The sequence below is a fragment of the Chrysochloris asiatica genome, unplaced genomic scaffold (genome assembly GCF_000296735.1).
Source record: "Chrysochloris asiatica unplaced genomic scaffold, ChrAsi1.0 scaffold00337, whole genome shotgun sequence".
Lineage (NCBI taxonomy): Eukaryota > Metazoa > Chordata > Mammalia > Afrosoricida > Chrysochloridae > Chrysochloris > Chrysochloris asiatica.
Genome location: NW_006408855.1, coordinates 418,903 through 443,980, shown reverse-complemented (window position 1 = coordinate 443,980; position 25,078 = coordinate 418,903). Strand labels below are relative to the sequence as shown.

Below are 25,078 nucleotides of genomic sequence, written 5' to 3'. Positions count from 1 at the left end.
ATGGCTGTGGTCATCCGTTTGCAAGGTCTCCCGATTGTGGCGGGGACCATGGACATTCGCCACTTCTTCTCTGGATTGACCATCCCTGATGGGGGCGTGCATATTGTAGGGGGTGAACTGGGTGAGGCTTTCATCGTTTTTGCCACTGATGAAGATGCAAGGCTTGGTATGATGCGCACAGGTGGTACAATTAAAGGGTCAAAAGTAACACTGTTGTTGAGTAGTAAAACGGAAATGCAGAATATGATTGAACTGAGCCGTAGACGTTTTGAAACTGCCAACTTAGATATGCCACCAGCAAATGCTAGTAGATCGGGACCGCCACCTAGCTCAGGAATGAGTGGCAGGGTAAACTTGCCAACAACAGTACCCAACTTTAATAATCCTTCACCTACTGTAGTTACTGCCGCTACTTCTGTTCATGAAAGCAACAAAAATATACAGACATTTTCCACAGCCAGCATAGGAACAGCCCCTCCAAATATGGGGGCTTCTTTTGGGAGCCCAACATTTAGCTCGACCATTCCAAGCACAGCCTCTCCAATGAACACAGTCCCACCACCGCCAATTCCTCCAATCCCAGCAATACCGTCTTTGCCACCGATGCCGTCCATTCCCCCAATACCAGTTCCTCCGCCAGTACCTACGTTGCCTCCTGTGCCTCCTGTGCCCCCAATTCCCCCAGTCCCTTCTGTGCCACCCATGACCACATTGCCACCCATGTCAGGCATGCCACCCTTGAACCCACCACCTGTGGCACCTCTACCTGCCGGAATGAATGGCTCTGGAGCTCCTATGAATCTGAACAGTAATCTGAACCCTCTGTTTATGGGTCCATTGAATCCTGTTAATCCTATCCAGATGAACTCTCAAAACAGTGTGAAGCCACTTTCCATCAACCCTGATGATCTGTATGTCAGTGTGCATGGAATGCCCTTCTCTGCAATGGAAAATGATGTCAGAGATTTTTTCCATGGGCTCCGGGTTGATGCAGTACATTTGTTGAAAGATCATGTAGGTCGTAATAATGGGAATGGATTGGTTAAATTTCTTTCTCCTCAAGATACATTTGAAGCTTTGAAAAGAAACAGAATGCTCATGATTCAACGGTATGTGGAAGTTAGCCCTGCCACAGAGAGACAGTGGGTAGCTGCTGGAGGCCATATCACTTTTAAGCAAAGTTTGGGACCTTCTGGACAAACCCATGCACCTCCTCAGACACTTTCCAGGTCAAAATCATCCAGTGGACAGAAGAGATGAAGGTCAAGATCACCACAGGAGGCTGGTTTTTGTGTTTACTTGAAAGGGTTACCATTTGAAGCAGAAAACAAGCATGTTATTGATTTTTTTAAAAAGTTAGATATTGTGGAAGATAGTATTTATATAGCTTATGAACCCAATGGGAAAGCAACTGGTGAAGGCTTCGTAGAGTTCAGGAATGAGGCTGACTATAAGGCTGCTCTGTGTCGCCATAAACAATACATGGGCAATCGCTTTATTCAAGTGCACCCAATTACTAAGAAAGGTATGCTAGAGAAAATAGATATGATTAGAAAAAGACTGCAGAACTTCAGCTATGACCAGAGGGAGATGATATTAAATCCAGAGGGAGATGTCAGCTCTGCCAAAGTCTGTGCCCACATAACAAATATTCCATTCAGCATTACCAAGATGGATGTTCTTCAGTTCCTGGAGGGAATTCCAGTGGATGAAAATGCTGTACATGTTCTTGTTGATAACAATGGGCAAGGTCTAGGACAGGCATTGATTCAGTTTAAGAATGAAGATGATGCACGTAAGTCTGAACGCTTACACTGTAAAAAACTTAATGGGAGAGAAGCTTTTGTCCATGTAGTTACCCTAGAAGACATGAGAGAGATTGAAAAAAATCCCCCAGTCCAAGGAAAAAAGGTATTAAAGATGCCTGTGCCAGGTAATCCTCCAGTTCCAGGAATGCCTGGCTCTGGAATGCCTGGCTCTGGGATGCCTGGCTCTGGGATGCCCGGCTCTGGGATGCCTGGCTCTGGGATGCCCGGCTCTGGGATGCCTGGCTCTGGGATGCCCGGCACGGGAATGCCTGGTGCCAGAATACCTGGTGCAGGAATACCTGGCACCGGAATGCCTGGTCCGGGGATGCCCGGCACGGGAATGCCTGGTGTAGGAATGCCTGGTGTAGGAGGTGAAGAGCATGCTTTCCTGACAGTAGGATCAAAGGAGGCCAACAATCGGCCTCCATTTAACTTTCCTGGTAATTTTGGTGGGTCAAACGCCTTTGGGCCACCACTCCCTCCTCCAGGATTAGGAGGGGCCTTTGGTGATAATAGACCTGGTATGCCTTTTGTGGGAAACAGTGGTTTGCCTGGTCTAGGACTGGATGTTCCAGGTTTTGGAAGTGGACCAAATAATTTAAGTGGGCCTTCAGGATTTGGAGGGGGCCCTCAGAATTTTGGAAATGGCCCTGGTAGTTTAGGTGGCCCCCCTAACTTTGGAAGTGGTCCTCCTGGTCTTGGAAATGCCCCAGGGCACTTGAGTGGGCCACCAGCCTTTGGGCCTGGACCTGGACCTGGACCTGGCCCAATCCACATTGGGGGCCCCCCTGGCTTTGGATCTAGTTCTGGAAAACCAGGACCCACAGTCATTAAAGTACAGAATATGCCCTTCACTGTGTCTATTGATGAGATTTTAGATTTTTTCTATGGCTATCAAGTAATCCCAGGCTCAGTGTGTTTAAAATACAATGAAAAAGGTATGCCCACAGGTGAAGCTATGGTGGCCTTTGAGTCTCGTGATGAAGCCACAGCTGCTGTCATTGATTTAAATGATAGGCCTATAGGGTCAAGGAAAGTAAAACTTATATTAGGATAGATGTTCACATCAATTCTTTGTAGGATACATCTTCTTAGTGCTGTGATTAATGCATCAAGATTGTTTTCCTAGTATTTCCAGGTTAGAACCTGTGGATTGTTTAAATTGCAAATAGATTGGTTTTTCATACATATAGCATTGGTTGACTGTTTACAGAAGACTCATTACCAGGATAAACATTGCTGTATGTTACAGTAGCGCTATCTGGAGAGAACACAAAAATGATTTTGGCATACATACCATTAGAGAAAGTATTTGTAAAACTCAACCACATAAAGCTTATCAGGGAGTCTAGATGGGTTTTGTTTTATATACCGTGTGGGATGAAGAAAGTAGTAATGTTAGTAGAGCTCATAAAGTGTGCTCTCTAAGCCAATGAAAAATTGAAATTGGCTATTCCTGAAATATGGTTTAAAGCTGGACAGATTTGCTTTGTTATAGGGTCAAAGCTTTGTCTAAAGTCCTAATTTTCTTTTGAATAAAATCTCTGTATACAGACTCATTGTATGTACCTTTATTGCTTCTTGAGGATTCTTGCTGTATGGACAGTCCTGCTTTTTGAAGTTGCTGCTTTGTTTGCCTAATTGATTCATTTGTAAATGAGCAGAACTATGTTTTGTTTGTTTTTTAAATATAAAACTCCATACTCGGTTTATGCTATAACCTTAAACTTTGATTTTTAATGTCATACTTAAAACTCTGTGGAATAAGACTTTTGCCACAACAATAAAATATGGGGTCTTCTACTTACCAGAACTTTTTTGGTTTGATCACCAAGTTTTAGCTTAGTCAGTTTAAAAACCGATCATGTTGTTTGGGCGACATCGAAAATCAGAAACTGCTTTTAATAATAATCAGTGTTTAAGATGCTTGGTTTAAAATCTGTCCATGATGAACTACTTGTTCTGGCAATTTCTTTCCCAATTGATAATGAGATTTGGTATGTAAACTAAAAGAGGGGCCCATTCATAAAGCATTATATTTCTAGGACTTTAAAATTGAAGTTGAAAGTTTTAGCTTTAGTAAAAGTAGTATTGTAGAATAAAAAGAACCTATAAGCTGGTCCATAGGTTGATATGTTACTTGGAAGCATTTTGATGTTGGTCGATTTTGCCTGTTGACCAAAATTCTTCATAACAGAGACTACAAATGCCAGATGGGAGAGAATTTAGGCTCCCTTGCTTGCTCTTTCGTTATGACATTCAGGACACTAATGGGTTGTGGTCAATAAATGTGTCCTTGTCTTGAAAACTATAGCCTTAAAAATCTGCTCACTTGCCACAAAAGGCACTACTTCTAGTTACTTTCCTCCTCAGTTAAAAAGCCCTTAAGATGTGTAATATTGTATTCCGAACACACAAAATGGGAGTTTGGTAAGGTATCACGAAAAACAAATTTTGTCTTTTGCATGGCCTTCTTATCTTGGTTTGAAACATCTTCAACATTTTATATGAATCAGTGTACTTAACAAAAAGGGGACAGCCTTTTTAAAAGAAATAATTTCCTGTTAAATATATATATATAGTGCCTTTTTGGTGTTGCTTCAAGTCAGTAGAATACTGAAATACAGTGTTGTGTAGTGGCAACAGTTTCATTTGTGTGGTAAGATTTGGAAAGCTTTTTCATTACTACATTCTCAGGATTGACAGTACAGGATTTTTGTGTAGGGAAAGAATTGTTTGGACTTTCAAAAAAGGAGGTGACTGTGTTGTGGGTCTTTTGATAATTCACAATTGCAAATTTGTTTTTGACAGATCACTAGATATAATATTGTTTCAATTTAAAAAGCAATATATTTGTATATGCTGTTCAATTTAAGTTTTCTGTAAAGTCATTTCTCATTCCAAAGACAAGAGTGCAAAAAAATTCAGCACTGCTTGGGGAGTCTATATCAGCTATAATTTTTTTTTCTCCTTGAAAAGTTATTTTAGAAAAATGGGTTGTTTAAAGATGAAAGTCTTTTTTCACAATTTAGTTTGATTCTATGCTGGTATATCCTTATTAAATATTCCATATATCGCAACTACTTTGTTATTTCTACGTCTTAGATAAATGCTGAAAGGAAAAGTTGATTTCATTGTTCATCAAAATTAAATAAATTAGTGGTTTGTGTAGAAATTGGAGAGAACTATGTTTTAGTTGAATCACAACAGTGCTTTTTTTGTTGTGAAATGTAATTAAATGCTATACTCTCTGGAACTTGATTTTTGTGTATCTGACACTTATTAACTTAGTGCTAATTGCAAAGAATACTGTTTATCTAGTTCTGAGTGTGGGGAATTTCAGTTTAAAAACATTTATTGAAAATGTGTTGTAAAACTTTTCATACCTTCTTCAAATTTTCCCGTAAGAAGTAGGTTTGGGTTGGAAATGAATTTAATTATTTTATTTGCTTTGTATGAAGGATTTGTAACGCTTTGCTTAAAGTTGTGTGCATCTGTAAACCCTCATGCTAATTTAAATTTTCTATGTAAATAATATCTGTTTTCAGTAACTTACATTAATGGAAGAGAATCTTTTCCATTAAGTTTTTCTCTCCCTTATACTGAGTTTTTACTGGTGTTCATTTTTCTCTTGGTTTAAAGGGATAAGAGAAATCTACAAAATGTATTTTATAAATAAGCAAATTTGTAAAAGTTTTTGAACTTTAGTGAAACATTTAGTTCACAAGCAGAATTTAGAGGTGTGTTCTTGTTTATACTAAGCTTGGATGTACAATCATAAGTGCTTTTGTTTTTTTATTTAATGCCATTTAGTGTTTAGTAAAAATGTAGCTTCTAGCTCTGTACTCCAAGTTGTTGAAGTATTGACAATGAAAATTCCATTAGAGTATTTTTTATTTAGAATTTCACAGAGTAATATTCAATATAGGTCACTCTAACTCATTGGATGAAATTTTAGGGCTGCTTGTGGAAGTGAGCAAATATATATATGTTGGGTAGAAATAGCCACAAAATTAAGATTGCATGAAAACCTTACAGACTCCCTTTTATTGGATTCTGCTTGTTATGTATAGGTGAGCCAAGTATGTAAAATAGTAAAATAAATGTCCACTCATTAATTTTAAGAACATTTAAAAATTGAGTAAAGAAATTATAAAACTGAAAAAGAAAATCTAGCAGTAATCACTTTTTAAAAATATCTACCATCTTTGCAAAATTGCCAGCACTTACTGTTTTATTGGCAGTTCTGCTGGAATCCTGGTGTAATGCTGTAGGATAAACACTGGACTGCTAACTGCAAAGTCAGCTGTTCAAACCCACCAGCCCCTCCTCAGAAACCCTATACAGGGTCACTATGAGTCAGAACTGACTTGATAGCACTTAATAACAAAACAACAGTAGTTGAAACTTTAGAAGCCAAACACAATAAAAAAGCTCATTGCCAATACAGGCACAACATTCATCACCAGCAGATACTGCCTTGGCATCCTTCAGCAGAGGATCTTGCTTATTAAGATGAAGTCTTTAATACTGTTCAATAAACTTGTCACAAAATAAAACAGGCTGATGCTTTTAATGCTTTAAATACCAAGAATATGGAGCTCTAAGATCCTGCTTCCTTTGGGGAGGTGAAGTCAATGTCTTAAAACATCATTAGGTGGTTTTGGGTTCTTTTTTAAAGCACCTGAAAATATTTTGTACCGTTGGAAAGATTGGTTTGGTGGTCTTGGCAGTAATGTTGCATGTATCCTTGTCTGCTAATGCTGAAATGTGTAAAGAAGAGGATACCTGGAAAAGCAGGGAGGAAACTTGATCCTAGGTCAAATCTCATAGAATTTTATTTTATTATGTGTATTTTGCTAGCAAGCTACTCTTGTGGATTCTGAAAGAACTGGAAACCAGACACTCCTTTTCACAGAAGGAATTTTAAAGGGGGCTGTGAATGCACACTAATTACACTTGGAAACAGCAAGAAATCTTTAGATTGTGGATTCTGTTTTTGCATTGGAATGTCGGGCATTTGAGTTGGGAAAGAAGGGAGGGATCAAAAACATTGCTGCTTTCTGACATAGATGCTCTGATGTCCTTCCACATTTGTACAACTTCTGAAAAGAAAAAATAGCAAATGAAAAGTTTCCATGAACTCCACAGTGTCTCGTACCCCCTCATTTTAAAACCTGGATTGGAGTTGCAGAGAAACTAGTAGACTGTTGCTTAAAACCAAAGTTCCTGGAAAATACTCATAATTTATCTTTATCATAAAAGAGTTTAGTCTGTTTTTTAGTTTGGATAGTCAGTTTATTTTAAGGAATTTATACCAGGCACACTTAGTCCAGGTAGTAATCTGACCTGTTTTAAAATGATCAAGGTTTGACTACTAAGCATTGGAAAAATCACTGAGTGAAATCAGCTACCTACAGAGATCCAGAATAGCCTTACCAAGGAATGGATTGTGGTAATAATGAAGTTTCCTTTTTATGCTCAGGAAAGCTCACTCACTTTAACCTGCTTTCTTGCAGGTTACACCAAGAAATAGCATCATTACCATTCTGTAATCCACTCCCAACCAAAAAGTAGAGTTTGTTTTTATGGGCTACAATAGAATTCCAACTTGTGACTGTCCTTTTTCATTCAAAACTAGTTTAGTTCCAATTTAGTTTTTTTTTAGAATAAAATCTGATAGATTACACCGATTTATAAAATGTTTTTGAAGGAATGTACTCTAGTGGTGGCACAATTCCATGATGCTGTAGTGAATTTTTCTGGGAAAACCCTTTCTGTGGTCAACAACATAAGCAAGTTCATCTCCTATTGGTGCCTGCTCAGGTAAATGCTGACTCTTTACTGTCCTGTTCCTGGGTTTATTCTTGGCACTTGGAGAGATACTTTGTGCCAGAGAATCTCACAAGCATTCTTTCTGAATAAAACGAGCAGCAAACAACCAAGGCTTTTCTACATGTTTCTCTACTAAAGAGTGCAGAAGGGCCCAAACACCACTGGATAGAGGCATTCTAACCCCAGAGAGAGAATTGTTGGTGCCATCAAGTCAGTTCTGATCTATAATGATCCTGCATAAGGTTTCCGAGGAATGGTGAGCTTAAACCACTGACCTTGTGATTCAAATTGACTTTGCAGTCCAACACATTAACCCATAGCTCCACACCAGGACTTTAGGGAAAGGATATTGTTAAGTGCCCTCCTACTCACAGCGACCCTGTATAGGGCTTCCGGAGGATCAGCTGGTGAGCTTGAACCACCAACCTTGCAGTTCAAACAGCTTTGCAGTATGGCACATGAATCCACAGTACCACACCAATACTCTAGGGAAAAAAGTACCCTGAAAATCTAGGGGCAGGAACTAGTGCTTTTCCACTAGCTGTGTTTCTTGAGTTCTATCAAGACCCAGGGATCTCTACCCAGGTAAACGTTGAATGTTAGAGCATAGAGGTACACAGCAGCTGGAGAAGTAAATGGCACAGTAGAGTGAGTTGGCACCCCACTTCTTAGACATCTAGGCTCTGAACTTAGTAACTTAATAATTTAAAGTAATTTTTCCTAATAATTGGCTTGCCATTTTATGTTGAGATAAGAAAATGAAAGTGACCATCCAGACAGAATAATTTGAATATGAATAGCAGTATGAATTAATTTAATTAATCCTGAGTGAACTGCTATATTCAAATGGTTTGTCCTTTAGTGTTTCATTCATCTTTATCAAATTAACTCCTCCCATCAAGTTGATTCTGACTCATGGTGACCCTATATATAGGGTTTCTAAGGCAGTCTAATGGGAGCAGACTTCATCTTAATCCTGTGGAGTATCTGGTGGATTTGAACTGCTAAACTTGTGGTTAGCAGCTGAAGGCCAAATCCACAGTGCCACCAGGGCTCCATCATTTTCATCTAGATGCTCTCTTGTACCCCTGCTTATGTACCAGAACTGCTGGTAACCAAGACTGAGTTGTTTTTTTTAAACTGAAACCCCCTCACTGCCATTTAAGTAGTCCCAACCTGATTGAGAGAAAGGAGAGAGGGTAGTTCAGTCACAGCTCTCAGTAATATTTGTGCTACATATTATCAACCACACTGCCAGCACAAGTCACCTGTTACTCATATCATGGCAAAGACTTAATTGGGTAAAGAAACTCATTGACTTAGGCATCTTAAATGATACTGCAGATGATTAAATTATGCTGCTGCTTGCACTGTTTTGTTGCACTTGGAGGAGTGTGATTTAGTACTACCCTTCACTCCCCTACTTCATACTTTGTAATTCAGAGGTGGTCACTTTCTTATTAACTCTAATGTAGTGTGGTTCATAGTGCCAATAGAGTTCTCTGTTATAAATCTGGCTACAATGGAAGAATTAATTTAGCTGCTACTTAGTGAAATGAGTACCATCTGATAGATTCCAATTCTGACTGACCCTACAGGAAAAGATAGATGTTCCCCATAGAGTTTCCAAGACTAGTGTGGTGGGGCAAAACCAACTCGACGGCACTTCATCTTTATGGAATCAGACTGCCTCATTATTCTTCCTTGGAGCAGTTGGTGGGTTCCAACACCGACCTTTCAGTTAGCAGATGAATGCTTAACCACTGCACTAGCAGTGTTTACTAAAATAGATACTTTGCTTCTTTGGCCCTTGCCTAATGAGATGGGAAATATCTATTGGATTTATATGTTTGAAGTTTACATGGAACTAGAGATTAGCCCTAGTCCAAGTGGTGCCTGTCCTGGAAGCTTACGTTGAGCCTGTAATAGCCTGTAACCCTGAGTGGCATGACTGAACTGAATGTGAATGGTCAAGGCAGGCAGGTAAGGTTCTAAGTGTGCCTGCCCCAGCAAGGGGATAGAACCTTTCGGCTCAATAAGTTCACTTTGAACTGCAAGGTTGGTGGTTCAAATCCACCAACTGTTCCTCAGAAACCCTATACAAGATAAGAGTAGAAACGAACTCAGTGGCACTAAACAACATGCATAGTTAACTAATAATGTTCTCCTTTCTGGGTTTGGATAGATTTTTTTACAGTTTATTTTCTGTAAAGTGTCTACCCCTTTGTTGTTAAGTACTGTGGAGTTGGTTCCAACTCATAGTGACCCTGCACAGGGTTTCCAAGGCTGTAAATCTTTACAGGAGTGGAATGCCTCGTCTTTCTCCCGCGGAACCACTGGTAGTTTCGAACTGCTGACCTTGAGGTTGGCAGCCCAAGTCCTTACTTGTTCTTTTGACCAACTCTGTTCAAAAGAATTTTCTTCAGTGAAAGTGTTCTGATTTACATTAATATAGTAATAACCACGTGTAGCTTCTATTAAATTTAAATAGCCACATGTGGCTAGTGGCTACTGTATTGTACAACACAGTTCTAGACTCCCAAAATAACAGCTTCCTCTTTCATGTCAGACCTGTTCAATAGAAATATGAGCCACATAGCTAATTTCCTGGTAGTCATATTTAAAAAGTAAAAAGAAACAGGTGAAACTAGCCTTAATGTATTTTATTTAACCCAATATATTTGGAATACTACCATTTCAATTTATAATCTATATAAAATTATTGAGATTTTTAAAAAATACAAGTGTTTCTAAATCTAGTGTATACAGTACATCTCAGTTTGAACTAAATATATTTCAAATACTGAGTAATAGCCACATGTGGCTAGGAGATATATCCTTTTTGGACAACACAGATTGAGAATATTAAAATCTAACCTCTTCCTATCTCTTAGTTCTGCTGTCTTCAGTTCTGAACATTCTTCCTGACCTTTCCTCTCCTGTTGTTTTTCAGAAAACTTGCTTAACACATTTTTCATGATCCACAGTGGAGATTAGGTAGCAATTTTATCTTGTAAAATCAATCCAGCACCAAAAACAGCAGAACTAGAATCCCCTGCTGCTGCCCCCCCTCCCCGCAGCTCCCAAAACTAGCAAGTAGGCAAACCAGTCTGACTGGAGTGTAGTTTCTGTATTGTTAAAATCCATTTTTATTTGTAGTCTTAGTTCTCCCTAACATGGCAAATTCTCAAGCGCAACCTATCTAAAAATCTCCTAAGTATCCCAAGTGAACGTATTTTGTTGGGGTGGACTCCCAGTAGTTAATGGTTTTGGTCACAGCTTATGTTCATTTACTAAGTTCTTAAGGTATAGATTACATTACAAACTTGACATGCTCAGGAGGATGGGTGGTGAGTACTTTTGATAAGAGGGGTAGGGGTTTTATTAAAAGCATAGATTCCATCAGGGTGGAATTTGAGCGTCCAGTACATGTTCTTTGAAGATTTTGCTGTCTTACTTAATGCAAATCCGATTTGAATTGTGCTGTTCACACGTTACTTAAAATCGTTCCTTTGGTGAATTCCTAAAATGCAGAGCCCAGCAATTTCTCCATTCATGTTCTGGCAGTCAGATAGAAAGTGTAGTGGATGATGAATTATTTTACATTTGTGAGTAAGATTAGTAAGGTAGGTCATTGACAGAGGCCACATGACCTCACTACTCTCTTTAATGACAAAGTGGCTTTCAGCGTGACTGTTGCAAGATGAGCAGTTACTAAGATGGGTGGATGTAGAATGCACATTTTCAGGGAATCAGGTCATAGTTTCTTAGTTACTGTGACCCTGGACATAATTCCCCTCTCAGTTCTCACTGTTTTCTTTTGCAGAATTGGATTTAATTAGGTAAACTCATAATCCCTTTTAAACTGTGGTTCTGTGGACCCAGTCATATTTCTTCTTGGAAATCTAAAGTCAATTTGGACCTTACAGACCAGGAATGGATCTCACAATTTTGGTCTGGTGTGGTGCTATGGGTTAATGAGCTGGACTGCAAAGTCAGTTTGAACCACAAGTTGACAGTTCAAGCTCACCAGCTGGTCCTTGGAAACCCTATGTAGGATCGTTATGGGTCGGAACTGACACGACAGCACTTAACAACTACTAAGAGTCCTGGTGTGGCACTGTGGGATAAGCTCTCAGCTGCAAGGTTGGTGGTTCAAAGTCACTGGATGCTCCACAGAAATCCTATACAGAGTTGCTGTGAATCTGAACCAACTCCAAGGCACTTAAGAGAACTACCGTACTGCTTTGTCTATGAATGATAGTTCTCCCTCACTGCAACTTTAGAAATACACCGTGAGAGTAAAAAGGGGAGGGTCTTCATTTCCCCCTTTGGCAGGTATTCTGATTGGCTAATTCGGTCCTCTGGAACAGGGAAACCAGAGACTTCCTTCAAGGAGTCCCATGAACCAACAAGCAGTTCATAATACTGTAAATGGAACCAGGGGCATCCTTACCTATTTGTGAGCACCAGAAGGAGAAACTACCACTTTCATAGTTGGTATCATTTAATCTCCACAATAACCCTGTGAGGTTGGTATTGTCTCCATTTTACAGATGGAGCATTCCAGGCAAAGACTCCTTGCAGACTCAGTATCTTTCTGCAATGATGCAGGCCGCAGTTTTCTGTCTTGGGTCCTGAGCATATTGGGGAAATCCTGCTCTAATGTCTTCAATTTGCCAATTCCCAAGTATAGTATAGTGTAGAGCGGCAGGCAGCATGACTTGTTGATAACTCACAACATTTTTGTTTTTTGGTATTTTTTGAGATAAGCATGTGGAAGAATTAAATAACATGTTCAGAGTCTCAGAGCAGAGAAAAGCTGCTTCCTTTCTTCCCACTATGATACACTCCTATCCTACTTGATTGGAGATCATGTGTTCCTCAGTTTGCTTCTTTCATATCCAGCACTCAAGCTAGGTTCTCTTTGAAGAGTTGTTGTAAAGTGCTGTTGAGTCTGTTCTGACTCACAGCAACCTTGTATAAAGTTTCCAAGGAGCAACTGGTGTGGGTCCTTTTGAAGAGTTAGCGCAAGTCTTTGGGGATGTTGGGGTTAAACCAGTAACTTCAAATGTTTGACTTGCTCCCTCAACATAAGAGAATTGAAAACTGTGGCCACCCTTTTTTACCTTTTCCCACTTTTTACTTTGTGTGCACAAGCACATTTTTTGTTGCTAAAATACTACATGATGTTCTCACTTCTTAGTAGAATATGGATCTAAACCAAATTTAGTACCTTGAGTCATATGTATGAATAAAGATAATGTGCTGTATTATAGCACTGATCTGCATTTTTGGCTTGGTTTGTGACCTATAAGAACTGCCCTTGGAGATGCTTATATAAATAACGAGAATCCTTTGATAGAGAGAGATGCAGAAATAGGAAAATGGTCTCCATGTCCCTCTGGGAGGCAGAGAAAGAAGAAAATGGTGGAGTGGCGACATAGTTTGTCATTTCAGTCATGGAGTATTACCTAATTTGCTTTGAAATCTTGATCCAGCATCTAAGCTACTCTAACATGCCAAGGTAGACAGCAGAAGTATGAGCATGGCTTTAGTTTGTCGAAGGAGTGATCCTACCTCCCAGAAACTTCAGTGCTACCTTCCCTCTTCATTGCAGCCTGATCTGGCTGAAAGGTCTCTGTATAACTTGTCATTCATTACCTAGGATGGGCAAAGTGACTAGAGAATGAATACAGGTGTCTTTTCTGATTAGGTTGTTGAGAGTTCAAGAGGTTAGTATAATTGCTGAGCTTGAAGGACTGATGAATGAATCCCTGTTTACCTGACATAGAATTCAGTCTAACTGGACTCAGGAGCAAAGAAATGCCCTTCAATTTATGAAGAGCACAGAACCTCCTAAAGCAGTGGAGGAGATCCACAGAAAATGAAGAAGGATTTTAATTATTTGCTATTCGAAAGTTGAATTCCCTGTCAACAGTTGTGTGCTGATAAATTGGTTGGTGGAGAGAGGGGAATGGATGTCTTGATTTTTCCCATGGCCATCTTCTTAAACAATTCCTTAATCTTTTGTAAGCCATACAAGCCTACTCCAGTATGCCTCTGCAAAGCTCCCATGTTCTGAATTTCTATGATGTGCTTAGGTCTGTGCTGTATGACACAAGAGATACTGAAGCAGGGTTTGTTCGTAAGAAGTTTGTCATATCGCTGACAATACAGTAAGTTGTGTAGTATAGAATAATAGCCCAGAAGCAGAAATTTTTTGAGTGTTGGAGAGATCTTGAAAAGGAGGGGATGGCACAGTAAGGTGTGAAGGATAATAGTTTCAAACCGTGTGTCAAGCACCTTACACTTGCAATATTTAATCTATAGAAATTATAATAGTCCTAATTTACACCTGAGGAATCTTTGCCCAAGTTGCATAGGTAGGACATCATTCTGGTGGGGTATAGTAATATATCATTGTAGCTAGAAATAGAGTAAAGCCAATATTTAATGCCTAATCATCTTCCAGAACCTATATTATTGACCATGACATCAGATTGCTACTGGAGTTAAGGGAGGCTTATCTAGGAGAGAAGAATATAGGTAGTCCCAGATGTACAATGTACTTGAGTTACAACAAACCACACTTAACAACTGTCTTTTTTCTCTTTTTAACATCTTATACTATGTTAGTAATTGTGCTACATATAGTGTTGCATGACAGAATTTGCTGATGTCATATCTCTAAATTTAAATGTAATGTTTCTAACCCCTAAAGGCAAAGTATCACATTTATAAAGATACTGATAAATAAAAGGCAATAATAAAATTTGTTTATGATGTATTCAACTTATGTCAGAACCAGTTTATGATGGAGTCATCAGAATGGACCCCCATCATAAATCAGGGACTACCTGTGTATGACTATAGTCCAGTGTTCTAGAGTAAGTGTGTAAGAATACATGAGTTACAGTCCTCTATTCATTTAACCACATATGTGACCTTAGTCAAATCACATATCTCTGTACCTTGGCATTGCCATTTGTAAAGTGAGGGATTTTAATTAGATGATCACTCCATTCCTTCCTGCTTCTATCAGTTTGTGAATTTTTAATTTAAAAAGATAAGAAAGAGTATGACTTTTTTAAGGATTATGGAAAGATACATCCTAACAAATACAGGGCTTGCAAAACATCCTAATGTTTTAATGGGGAATGGAAGTGACTCTAAATGGTAGAAAGCAAAGCAGAAAGAATTGGGACTCTATTTAGTTTCCATTTCCAATTCTTGACTGTCACCCAATCTAGGTAGAAGTGGAAGAACCCCAAGGAGACAACAAAAGGTAGTCTTTTGTGTTGAATGTTCCTAGGAAGCTCACTTATCCCCTGATGACTTAAGCAGCAGGTTAAGACTTGATTTCATAGGACCCTTGAATTATCACTCTTTTCCTAGCGTTTACTACTTACAAAGCACCCACTATATGACTAATTGCAATTGTCACAACTGTAAAAATAGAAGTTGTGTTACAAAAGGCGGGGAGTAGTTAATCTTACATTGTAGAGACAAGACAGATGAGAATGAGAACAAGACATATCCGTTCCCTCCCCTCATAATCGAGTAGGGGAGATAGATAATAAGTGAATAAAAGCAAGTAAAGTACATTTTAATATAGGTATGACAAACTGAATTTTTTCTTAGACTATTGAATTAGAACTGAGTAGGTCTCTAAATTCAATATAGAGAAGAAATTGGAAAGGACTTACAATGGAAATAGTGAAACCAGTTAGAAAACTATTGCAGACATCTAGGCAAGATAAGAAATCCTTGTGTGATGCTGTAGGGTAAGCACTGGTCTGCTAACCACAAGATTGGTGAGTCAAACACACCAATGGCTCTTTGAAGACCCTCTACAGGGTTACGGAGAGTCAGAACTAACTCGATGACAATAACAAACAGGGCAAGATATAAGAGGTCCTGGTGGTGCAGTGGTTAAGGCTAGACCGCTAACTGAAAGGTAGTACAAACCCACCAGTGGCTCCACACGAGAAAGATGTGACAGTCTGCTTTTCTGTGACAGTTGTACTCTTCTGCGTTACTCTCTGAATCTGAATGGACTTGATGTCAATGGGTTTTGTTTGTTTAGATGAAAGACAGAGGCAGTGCACAGATGTGGCAAGATCTCCCTCACAAAAATAAGACATTGGATAATAAAATTTCTAAGATTTCTGTAGACTTATTTAGATGTGATATTTAATAAGATTTTATAAGATTCCGCTTCTAAGAAAGGAGCTCTGGTAGCGTAGTGGTTATGAATCAGGCTGCTAATCTCATGGTCAGCAGTTCGAAACTACCAGCTGTTCCATGGGAGAAAGATGAGGTTTTCTGCTCCTGTAAAGATTTACAGCCTCGGACACGCTGTTCAGGGTGGCTATGAGTCAGAACCGACTCCACGGCACATAACAACAGCAACAGTTCTATGAAGGAAGTTGAAAAGTCCAGAAGACACTAGATGGAAAAAGTTACTTTTGCATGGTGCAAAAGTAATATGCCCAACTGCTAACTGATATTTGAGTTTGGATGTTTGAAGTTCATTCAGAGGTGTCCCAGAGTGGTCTGTTAAAAAATCAGCCAATGGAAATCCTATGGACACAGTTCTACTTTGGCACTCGGGGTGGCTATGAGTCAAAATCAACTCCACAGCAGCTGAATGGAGATGAAAAGCAGATGAGACTGGATTAGTGTTCAAGGGATATAAACCAGGAGCTTTAATCACAGCAGGTTTCCAATAAGAGGTAGGTAGATTTTAAAGGTAGTTAGGTTTGTTTTTTCTTTAAAGCCTTTATTGTGAGTTCAGTGATAGTTTACATGGGAGAACATTGGTTTTGTACTCAACCTATTTTGTTTAATTGCATTGATTACAATCCCCTCCATGCACCATTGGTTAACAGTATTTGCCTCTGTTCCCTTCTTTTTTTCTTTTGGTGTACACAAAAACACACAGGAATATATAATTGTTTAAGCAATCAAAGGACCGGCACACTGTCTTTACATGAGTCTAGAGCCAGCCCTCAGCTGCTGTTATCTATCTCTCCATGCCATCACCTCTGCCTCCATCTCTAGTGTCGCTGCGTCTCTGGTTAGGGTCCTCTGTTCCTGGAATGTTAAGATTAACTACTCCCCCCTTTTGTAACACAACTTCTACCTTAACAGTTGTTACTATCCCAGTTAGTCATGATAACAATTACTATTGAATCAAAAGAATCCTATCCCCATCTCATTTCACCAGACCCATCTAGACAAGATGAAAACTATTCAATGGGGATTCTAAAAGGTAGTTAGATTTTAAAGGAGACTTATGGAATTTGGAAGAGATTAGTGGTCCATAGATTAGATAATTTAAAAAGATGTTTCATATAGTAGGAAACTGGAAATTATAAAGTTTTGCTTCTATAGAGTTGCTTATTTCATTGGGAAAGAAAAGGAGGGAAATTTTAAATACCAGTGTGATTGCTCAGGAAACTCTGACCTCAGAATAGAACCCAGCCTGGCATAGTGGCATTAGTGAGAGGCCAACCATAGGTAATCAGTTGAAGTGCACCCATGCTCAAGACAGTCGGGGGTTCAAAGAAGAAACTGAAAAAATATAAAAAGACCAGTTGGGAAAAGTGGTGTAATGGTACTAGACTAGAAAGAGGACCCTAATCCACCAGGAATCAAAGCCAAGCATAGAAAAGTCACTCCTGACCTGTTGCATATGTTTGGTTCACACCCAACTCTATCTGGGGGATTTTTGAGAAGTCAGGGAATAAGAAAAAGGCTGCAGCTCCAGTTGTTGCCTGTAATCTCCCCACCACAGGTAATCACTGCTAATGCTTTTGTGGACTCCTAGTGTGGCACTGTGGGTTAATGCACTGGACTGCAAAGTTAGTTTGAATCACAAAGTTGGCAGTTCAAGCTCACTAGCCGATCCTTGGAAACCCTATACAGGGTTGCTATGGGTCACAATTGGCTCAACAGCACTCAACAACAACGAAGTGTGGCTTTGTAGGATAAGCACTCGACTGCTAAATGCAAGGTCAGTGGTTTAAACCCACCATTTGCTTCTCAGAAACCGTATACATGGTTGCTATGAGTTGGAACTGACTCCATGACAGTTAACATTTTTGTGGTGTGGTGCTATAGAATAAGCACTAGACCATCAGCTGCTCCTCAAAATCATATACAGGGTCACTGTGAGTCAGAACCAACTGACCAGCACTTAACATTACAACAAAATCTTAATAGGGAATAAACCTATATGTTGTCATTGTTAATTGCGACAAGTCAGTTCTGACTCATAGTGACCCTGTATAATTTCAGAGGCTGTATATATTTGCAGGAGCAGAAAATCTCATCTTTTTCCCCTGGAGTGGCTGATGGGCTTGAACAGCTGGACTTGTGGTTCCCAGTCCAGTGCTTATCCTACAGTGCCACAGTACTCCTTAAGCCTATATAGTGTGTTGTATCTTTCCTGAAACCCCAGCATTTTTCATGAAACCTTTTAACATACTGAGAAGATGAAAAAATATACAGTGAATATCCACATAATTACCATTTAGTTATAATTAAAATTTTCTTGGCAAAGTGATAGCATCAGTATGCTTAATTGTGGCAACGATAGTGATGTTGGCCTAGGTTCTGCTGTGCATAAGATCACTATGAGTCAGTAATGACTCGATGACACCTAATAGCAACAACAAATATTTGTTTTATTCAGTCATTGTTTCATTTTTAGATGCATTTTAAAGAAATTACAGGCATTAGTACACTTCATTTGTAAGTATGCGCTTTAATAACAAGTTCAATATTTATGGCCTGAGGTAATATTTAGATACAGTAAAATGTATACATCTTCATTGTACTACTAGATGAAAATGACAAATGTACGTACTTCTGTGACCCACATTCCTATCCAGTTGTAGAACTTTTCCAGCCACTGCTTGACATTTTCCACCATAGATTAGTATTGTCTAATCTAGAATTCATAATTGAAATTTTTGTACCTTATCCCTCAGATTCATCAATGTTGCAGTTATCAGTAACTTGGTTTATTTTGTTGCTAAGTAGTTTTATATAAATAAATCATGATTTGTTTATTCTCATATTGATGGGCAGCTGGGCTGTTTTCAGTTTTTCTGTTATGAATAAAGTTGTTATGAATATTCTTGAATAGATCTTTTGTGGATATAATGTTTTCTTTTTTTGAAGAGGGCATAGAACCCTTAGCATAAAATTGCTTTTGGGCTACATGTATGTTTAGATTTCTAATAACCTGTCAGGCCTTTTCCAAAATGGTCTTTGTAATCCTTTAACTAACAATGTATGAAAGTTCCATGTCTTGATCCACATTTCATGTTGTCAGATTTTAAATATTAGCCATTGTGGTAGGTGTATAGTATCTAATTATGACTGGTTTCTTTTTCCATGGTAACTGATACTGTTGATCACTTCTTCCTATGCATAGTTCTGATTCACTGCTTTTACTTTCTGAGGTGTTTGATCAAATCTTTTGCCAATAATTTTAATTGGACTCTGGTAGCGTAGTGGTTATGAATCGGGCTGCGAACCGCAAGGTCATCAGTTCAAAACTACAAGCTGCTCCATGGGAGAAAGATGAGGCTTTCTGCTTCCATAAAGATTTACAGCCTAGGAAACCCTGTTCAGAGTTGCTATGGGTCGGAACCGACTTGACGGCACTTAACAACAACAATAATTTGATAGAGTTGTAGGAGTTCTGAATTTAAATTTTAAAGCTCAATTTTGCAGTCAGGATGTAGAAGATTTACTATTTAGTTTAAATTAAAAAGAAATGAACCTTTGAGTTTAGCAAAAAAGTGCATTCATTGTTCAGCAAATGGTTATGAGTACCAATTATGCTAAGTACTAGTATTGGAGTCCTGGTGTGGTGCTGTAGGATAAAGCACTGGACTGCAAGCTCTGTTTGAACTGAAAGATTGGTAGTTCAAACTCACCAGCTGTTTCTTAGAAATTCTATATAGGGTCTCTATGAGTCGGAAACAACAGTAGTGGACGGGTAGAGATAATATTCAGCCCTGGTCCCAAGGAGCCCATAGTTTATGGGATAGACAGATAAAAGTAAAAATTAAGATACAGTGGTTTAAATACTAAGTTAGTTACTAAATATTTACGAATACATCTCCTGTTAGGTACTGGAGATTTATAGAGATGGACATATCAGACATGATTCTTCTCTGATACACTCATATTCTGAGAGTCAGTACAGGGAGACCCTGAAATGGAATGTGATTGATGTTGTAGCTCAGAAAAGCCAACAAGGGGTATAGTAAGCAAGGGCATGGGTGGCTAGATGATCAATTGTAAGGGTCAAGTCTTGCATGACCTTATTGGTGGTGGTAAGAATTTGGATTCATTACAGTGGTTTTAAGCAGAGGAATGGCATGATCTAATTTAGTCTGGTTGCTGATTCTAGAATAAATACAGGTGTGTGTGCTTGCAGAGAGACTGATGAGGAAACCATCATAGTCGTCTAGAAGAGAGGTCATAAAATCCTATCTGAGGAAGATAGGAAGGTGGTCAGGGTTTCATAAAAGAATAATATCAGCAAGATCTCAGAAATTTGGGATGGTAGGTTGAGTAAAGAAATGGTAGGATGTAGGACAGATGGCAATCTGGGAAGGGCCTTGAAGGTTGAACGAGGGATGCAGGGCTACCCTCTGAAATTGTGTTTCTGCTGGGGATAGTTTGGCTTGGAGCCTCATTATAGGCAACTGCACAAAGCTTTTAATTAGTGTAGAGACAGTGTTAGGGATAAGGGAAGAAGGGAGTCTGACATTGAGATTGTTGGACCAAAGGCAGAGGCTTAGGAGTCTTTAGAATGAATAATCAAGAGTACATAGAACCTAGATAGGGAAAAAAAGCAAATGAGGCAAAAAATGCAAAATAATAATACATATATATGTTGTTGTTGTTGTTGTTATGTGCCGTGGAGTCTGTTCCGACTCATAGCGACCCTGTACAGGGTTTCTGAGGCTGTAAATCTTTACGGGAGCAGAACGCCTCATCTTTCTCCCGCGGAACAGCTGATAGTTTCGAACTGCTGACCTTGTGGTTAGCAGCCCGATTCGTAACCACTAGGCTACCAGAGCTCCTTAATACATATGTATAGTACATAAAATTCTCATGTCATCACATTCCTCAGATACATAAAATTATATTTATATGGTGTGTCTTCCATTTTTCTCTGAACTTTATGTACATACTCAAATCCATTGTATATACACATACATACGACAGAAGTTTAAATTGTCACCCTACTTTTCTTGCTATTGTTTTACATTAATTGTAAATATAATTTTGCCTTGCTTTTTAGCTGCTTTTCAGCACTCCATTATTTGGATGTACCATATTTTACTTTGCAAGGAAAATTTTGCTAAAACGGATAAAAAAATGACTGCAACCTTTTCATTGCCAGAGAACTTCCAGAGGTTTGAGCAGGAAGGAGAAGAGGACATGGATTGAGGGATATCACTGTTGACATCAGATGGATCTTGTCTGAAAGCAATGAATACCATAAAGATGTTTACCTGTGCTTTATTGAGTACTCAAAGGTGTGTGGATTATGACAGGCTGTGGATAACATTGTGGTGAATGAGCATCCTGGAACACTTCATTGTGCTCATGAGGAATCTGTCCATAGGCCAAGAGGCAGTTGCTCAAACAGAACAAGGGAACACCGAATGGTTTAAAATTAGGAAAGGTATGTGCCAGGATTGTAGTGTTTCACCATATTTATTCAGTCTGTATGCTGAGCAAATAATCTGAGAAGCTGGGTTATAGGAAGAAAAACGTGGCATCAGGATTGGAGGAAAATTTAACAATCTGCAATATGCAAATGACAAAATCTTGCTTGCTGAAAGCAAAGACGACTTAAAACACTTACTGATTAAAATTAAAAATTCACAGCCTTTGGTATGAGTTGTACCTCAATGTAAAGAAAACAAAAATCCTCACCATTGGACCAATAAACAATATCCATATAAATGGAGAAAAGATTGAAGTTGTCAAAAACTTCATTTTGCTTGCATCAACCATTGACATTCATGAAAGCAGTAGTCAATTGCATTAGGCAAATCTGATGCACAAAACCTATTTAAACTGTTGAAGAGCAAAGATGACAGTTTGAGGACTAAGATGTGCCTGACCGAAGCCATGGTATTTTCAATAACTTCATATGCATTAGAAAGTTGGACAGTGGGTAAGGAAGACTGTAGAATTGATTGATACATTTAAGATAAGTTGTTGGAAGAGAATATTAAAGTACCATGGACTGCCAAAAGAACACACCAATCTGTGTTGGAAGAAGTACAGCCAGAATGCTCCTTGGATGCCAGGATGGACAGACTTCATCTCTCATAATTCAGACATATCAGGAGAGACCCGTCCCTGAAGAAGGATATCATGTTTGGCAAAATGCAGGATTGGAGAGAAAGCACCCTAACAAGATAGATTGGCACAGTGGCAGCAGCAGTGGGCTCAAACGCAGCAACAATTGTGAGGTTGGTGCAGGACTGGGCAGTTTTCTTTCTCTTGTGCATGGGGTGGCTATGAGTCAGTACTGATTTAAAATAAATCAGACCCAACAAGTCAATTCTGATTCATGGTGATCCCATGTATTAGAGAGTTCCTTAGAGTTTTCTTGAGTATCATCTTTATGGAAGCAGATCACAGGGCCTTTCATGGCGCCACTGGGTGGGCTCGAGTTCAGAATCATATCTAAGGTATAGCATATACCCTGGACATCACTTAAAGGGCGATGCCACTGAACAGTTTCTATTAACCTGGTACGGCCCAACATCGTTCCTCAAGTGTAGTAACTATCAATGTATATAAATGCAAAAATAGCAGTCTTAGAGCCGAAAAGTGCAGTTTCTTTATTTCAGAACATTGACTAACAAGTTCATGAAATGTTTATTCACAAAGAAGAAGGGAAATAGAGCTGAAGGATGGCAGTGGTGAAAGTAGAGGCAGAGGAAGTCCAGCAAAGTTCTGCCTTTTGAAAAGTCCAGAACAATAGTTTGACATGTTCCATGGCGTTGCCTGCACCTGTTACAAGTTTGTTAGAGTCTGAAGGTGGATCCAGTACAAATGCATCATAAGCTGGGGAGGAAGTCGAGTTGGCTAAATGTTACTATGACAAGGTTAAGAGTGAGGCTGCCAGAGAAACATGGACATGACAAGAGGGGAAGATAGATGGTGGTGATGCTGTTGTTGAGTGGGTTGACAAGAGTGAACCTAGTGAATGGGTGTGTAAAAACAATTCTGTTTGACGCATTGTTATCAGAAATAATAAAACTGGGTTTGAAGTCTTTCCACAACAATGAGGGGCATTGTCCTACCAACAAATAAGCTCTCAATGAATATAGCACAGTTCGAGAAGAAAGTGGGCAATGGTCAGGGTGAGGAAGTGACTTGCTCATGACTGGTCTATTCCCCTTCTAAAAAGTTTGTGGACTGTATTTGTTGTCTTCCGTTTTCCTGGTTAGACTACCAATCCACATTGGGGCCAGGTAAGTGAATTCAGCCATTGGATAGCACTTGAAAGGATTGTTTGTTAAGTGCCTTCGAGTTGATTCTGACCCATAGCAACCTGTATAGGGTTTCTGAGGAGCAGCTGGTGAGCTTGAACCGCCGACCTTGCATTTCATACACCTTTGCAGTCTGGCACATTATTAACCCACAGCACCACACCAGCACACCTTGAATTGATTAGTGTTCGTGAAAAAGAAATGGAAAACTTAGCTGTAAACAGGGGTTATTGAACTTTAGTCACAGAGAGGGAAAAGCAAAGGTGGTATGATAACTTGATGAGAATCCATACTACACAATGCATAACCTGGCTTTATGAGGACTCAGGGAGTCACTCATTAGACAAAGATCCCAATGTGGGCAATTTCCTTTACTTAATGACACTACTAGCCTAATCTCTGACCCTTTGAAAGAACACCTCACTCATATGGAAAGTTATCCTGGATTCACATCTTTCACCACATGTCCAGAACAAATTCATCTACCCAATGTTATCCATTGTTCATGACACTTTACTGAGAAGCATTTGTAAAGCCAACTACTATGTCTCATATTTGACTCCATTCTAGATTAGGCACACCGTGAGCAGATGTAAGAAGTGGTGAGGTATATGGAAGTTGATTTTGAGAGGAAAACAGTCCATATTAGAATCTTTCCTTGGTTTTATCCAGATAGCCAAGAAGGATGCTGAGAGCTTGGTTGAAAAGATATTGAAGCAAATAGAGAAGGATGCAGTGGAGCTGCAAGTTTGTCGGCCACAATATTATAACATTGCTGCAGTTATGACTGAGCACACATATGGTGTTCATCAAAGAATAAGTGAGCAAAACAATCTGATAGTGTCTGTAAATTGTGACAATCACTCACTCAACTTGATGATGTACATGCAGCCAAGCAGGATATAATGATGGTCATGTTTTCTGGAACCATCTAATCTCTCTACATGTTCTTTTCCTTTAACACAGTGCTGAGGAAAACTTTTTAAAAAGCTGTACTTGTGGTTAAGTTGGAGTCCGAAACAGGGACAGAAGCAGTGAATCCCGTCAACAGGAACATTGAAGAGAGAGTTCAAGTTCTCGAGGATGTGACAGATTATGAAAACTAGACCAAAGACACAAGATGTGATCCAAGGCAGCTGATTTTGCTAGGATTTTATAACAAAGTTGCTTCCGATTCCCAGTGGCCCTGTGCACTACAGAAGGAAACACTGGCCGGTCCTGCACCATGCTCAGAATTATTGTTTGAACCCATTGTTGCTCTCACTGTGTCAGTGTATCTCATTGAGGGTCTTCCTCTTTCTCACTGACACTCCACTTTACCAAGCATGATGTCATTCTACAGGGACTGGTCCCTTCCTGACAGCATGTCCAAAATATGACAGGTGAAATCTCACCACCTTTGCTTTTCAGAAGCATTCTATGAGGCGAACATGATAACCACTATACTACAGAAATTCTTAAGAAACATTCTGAACTTCATAGACAAGTTTGATCTGACTGTCGATGGTCCTTTTCAGTGTTCTTTGCCACCACCACATTTCAAATGCATAGATTCTTCTCTTGTCTTCCTATTCTCCAAGTTTCACATGCATATGAGGTGATTGAAAATACCATGGCTTGAGTCTGGCACACCTTTGTTCTTAAACTGATATCTTTGCTCTTGATTACTTTAAAGAGGTCTTTTGCAGCTGATTTGCCGACTACAATATGACTTGATTTCCTAACTGTTACTTCCATAAATGTTGATTGTAGATCTAATAAGCAAAATGAAATCTTTGACAAATTCAATCTTATCTTCATTTGTTGTTGTTAAGTGCCGTCGAGTCGGTTCCGACCCATAGCGACCCTGTACAGGGTTTCCGAGGGTGTAAATCTTTATGGGAG

At 39.2% G+C, this 25,078-nt stretch overlaps 2 protein-coding genes across 2 annotated transcripts in view; both read left to right on the top strand.

The window, feature by feature from the left end:
* Positions 1-2,865, top strand: RBM12 (RNA binding motif protein 12). Its single transcript, XM_006878241.1, is given in 1 exon segment — positions 1-2,865. A coding segment is annotated over 1 exon segment (2,865 nt).
* Positions 1,414-25,078, top strand: part of CPNE1 (copine I) — a 42,757-nt gene continuing 19,092 nt past the window's right edge. Inside the window, exon 1 of the mRNA XM_006875706.1 lies at positions 1,414-1,795. Coding sequence (XP_006875768.1) covers positions 1,781-1,795 — 15 coding nt within the window. The 5' untranslated portion in view covers positions 1,414-1,780. The remainder of the gene's footprint in view (positions 1,796-25,078) is intronic.